Source organism: Pygoscelis adeliae, unplaced genomic scaffold, assembly GCF_000699105.1.
Source record: "Pygoscelis adeliae isolate BGI_AS28 unplaced genomic scaffold, ASM69910v1 Scaffold60, whole genome shotgun sequence".
Lineage (NCBI taxonomy): Eukaryota > Metazoa > Chordata > Aves > Sphenisciformes > Spheniscidae > Pygoscelis > Pygoscelis adeliae.
Window position 1 is genome coordinate 2,046,062 of NW_008823954.1, and position 3,504 is coordinate 2,049,565.

Consider the following 3,504-nt stretch of genomic DNA (forward strand, 5'->3'; position numbering starts at 1 on the left):
GAAGATTGGGAAATTAAAACCACAAGTGATAAAGCCCAAACTATTTGATTGAAGTCAAAGCTCCTTCCCTTATATGATGCAGCAGAGATGGACAGATTTATTTCCCCCAGATCCCTTTCCTAATCATTTTGACTGTGCAAACTAATGTCAGTCAATACCACTCTTCAGCTCTCCAGCACGAAATACACAGGTGATGAATACCTCAGTTTCACCCTCCTGGAAATTAAGGTAGCTTGGTTCTGACGGAAGGGTGGAAGACCCTTACCTACTCAGGCACAACTAATAAAGCAGTCTCCCTTTCTGATAGATGTTCCAGATCGCCTGCATCAGAAGTGGGTTTCATCAATCGCCTTACTTCAGTTCTCTTCCTAACTGCACTCCAGTCCTCATTTCAGACATGAGGCATGTATTTCCACATGCAATTCAGATTATTTTATCAGGATACCAGAGGTAAGACTTACCTTCTCTCTGTTTAACATTGGTGTGGTACTTGGATACTATGAAGCTCACCACCCCACGCAAACTTATAAACAAGGAAAGGTCCAAATTCAATCACTCTCTCATAATTAAATTTAAAAGCCATTTGTAAAATCAATGGCATATTATCCAGAATTTGCTAGTAAGGAGTCTAAGCAGTGTTTTGTCACAGTATGCAAATTCCCACCCACCTTTTACAATACAAAATTTCTATTTGCTGGCTGCAGGGGGAGACAGGTCCTCAGTATTTCTGGAGTGTTTTTATTCCAGAAAGGAATTCCAAAGGAGTTAGCAATCCACTCATTGGCAATTCTGCTATGCAAGATGCATCTAGAAATGAGTGTTCACCTTTTGTCAGCACTAGAATTCTATTAACAAAGGTATGACAATAGATGTTAGCAAGCACTTATACAGCGTGCTCATACCAGAGCAGAGTAAGTGACAAACACCCGTCACTTACATTCATCAAGCAGCTGGGCCACGCAGGAACTCATAAAGCATTCCCAGGAAGGAAACTCACGTTCAGATTTCAAATAGGTAAATTAAAAAAAGTGCTAAGTAGTTAGCCATCATTATTACAGTATTTCTTAAGGAGCTTAAAATGACATGAATTTGAAATGGAGGGTATGTGCTACGTTGAACACAAGTCCTTGCCGAGATGTGAAGGTCCTGTTCTAGCTTTCACTGCCAGCCAAAATACTGCTGAATTATCTGCTGTGTTAGAATTATCACCCATGTGTTCTGACCATACTGAAGAGGCTACAGAAAAAACACTGAGGAAAAAATGCACACAGTGAACTTACAGTGATATTATACACCCATAATTAGCGGGCCTACAGAGGCACTTGGACAAGGGAGATACAGAGGGGAGTCTGCAGAACCTGCCGAAAATGCCAATACATCACTTACAAACACTGCTTTTAAGCATCACTGTTAAGAAACTCAGTGGTGCTATCTCAAGGAGATCTTTCCAATCTCTAAATTCTTCTGTGTGACAGCAGGGCATGTCTTAATAATTTATACGCCCCAAAGCACTTTCAGTCCAACAGAATCGACAGCAACCCCCTTTATGTTAAGGCAGCTTGCACCTAAATGAAATACTACTTTTTGAAATTGAAGTCATTAAGGAGTTAGTGGTTGTGCCATGATCATTATGATTCTACATGTTTTTGCCTTTGGAGATCTTAGGACAGTCGGGATTGTAATCAGAAAGACTGCTTCTAGAGCACATGTGCATGTTAAAAACTCTTAATAACCAAATGTTAGTTTTTCAATGACTGCACTGCTAAGTAACCACCCTAAGAGACCAGTATATCCTTGTTAAGTTATTGGACAATGTGGTTTCCTTTTTTATTTTTTTATTTTTTGTTCTTAATTTGTTTGTTGTTGCTGGTTTTCTGTTTGTTTTTAATACAATTAAGGATGTGCCGTTTACACCCCACAAGAAAAAGCAGAAGGAGTCCTTATGGAAAAAAACAAATATATTGAACACATACCAATCAAATGGTACAGATATGGGACTGGCTTTGATTTCAAAATTTAAGTAGAAATAAAAAAAGATGTAATGCAACAGCTGTTCAATTTCCAAGTCTAAATAGGCACTGTAAAAAGACATTTCCGCTTTCTCCAGCACACATTCCTGTCTAAATGCTCCCACTGTAATCAACTCCTAGGTTCCCAAACAAAAAAAAAAATCACTGGGAACATAACCTTAGTGTAAAAGTTAACATCCATCCACCCACCCTCTTACAAAAAAAGCAAACAAAAAAAATCCCCCAAAATACAACCTTTCAATGCTGCTGTTTTGACTGGAGCAGAATTGGAGAATTTATAAAGGTTCAAAAGCACCCAAGGCAAGTAGTACAATATAATTTGTTCACTAACTTGTATTGGAAAGGAGATTAAAAACATTGAATCTGCATCTGGTACATAAAACTGTTGTCCTGAATAAAGAGAAATCTTTCAGAAAAGTTTTACAACTTGGTGGAAGTCCAGGACCCAGCTTTAGGCATCATTAATTGATGGGGTTTAATTCTGACTTGGTTATAACCACTTTTATATACTGTACATCTACCCTAGTTGGATCAGTGTCTGGAACTGCTCACTGGTGTCCCTTTGAACAACTGTAAACTAAACCATAGTATGCAACTCCATAGGAAGCTAGAGATCAGGTGAATATACAGCCAGTTATATCTCCCCTGCTTCACGCTCTTCTGAGCTCCTCGGGTCTTAGCACTTTCATAAGAACGTTTCTTGTCTTTGAAATCTCGCGGTGACCTCTCTCTTGAGCTTCTATCTTTATCACGTGATGTTCTATCACGATCTCTTGAACGTTCTTTGTCTCTGGAAGATCGTTCTTTTGAGGATCTGAAAAGTGCAGTAAATTTGAAAATTCAGGTTAGTCACAAATCTGTAGCTATCAAACAGCATTTTGATTTTGTATTTTTCTTCTTTTTCCAACCAACTTTAAATTTATATAGACACGTATGAGAACACATCAGAAATCGTTGTACTTTTCTCCCTTTCCTACTTCCAATTTCAAAAGACAAATATTGATAGAGACAGAATTTAATCTAATCTACATTTATTACAGAGCCCAGATTAAGGTCAGTGTGCTTCACTCTTATTTTCAACCTCCGCCCTCAAGCTTGCATTAACAGAAGTTTAATTCATAGAATCATAGAATAGTTTGGGTTGGAAGGGACCTTTAAAGGTCATCTAGTCCAACCCCCCTGCCATGGGCAGGGACACCTTCAACTAGATCAGGTTGCTCAGAGCCCTGTCCAACCCGACCTTGAATGTTTCCAGGGATGGGGCATCCACCACCTCTCTGGGGCAACCTGTGCCAGTGTTTCACCACCCTCAGCGTAAAACATTTCTTCCTTATATCTAGTCTAAATCTACCCCCCTTTAGTTTAAAGCCATTCCCCCTTGTCCTGTCACAACAGGCCCTGATAAAAAGTTTGCCGCCATCTTTTTTATAAGCCCCCTTTAAGTACTGATAGGCTGCAATAAGGTCTCCCCGAA

At 39.3% G+C, this 3,504-nt stretch overlaps 1 protein-coding gene across 1 annotated transcript in view; it reads right to left on the reverse strand.

Moving 5' to 3' along the window:
- Positions 1-1,825: 1,825 nt before the first annotated feature.
- Positions 1,826-3,504, reverse strand: part of LOC103915312 (putative RNA-binding protein Luc7-like 2) — a 29,442-nt gene continuing 27,763 nt past the window's right edge. The window contains 2 exon segments of the mRNA XM_009322123.1: positions 1,826-2,708; positions 2,711-2,844. Coding sequence (XP_009320398.1) covers positions 2,665-2,708; positions 2,711-2,844 — 178 coding nt within the window. The 3' untranslated portion in view covers positions 1,826-2,664.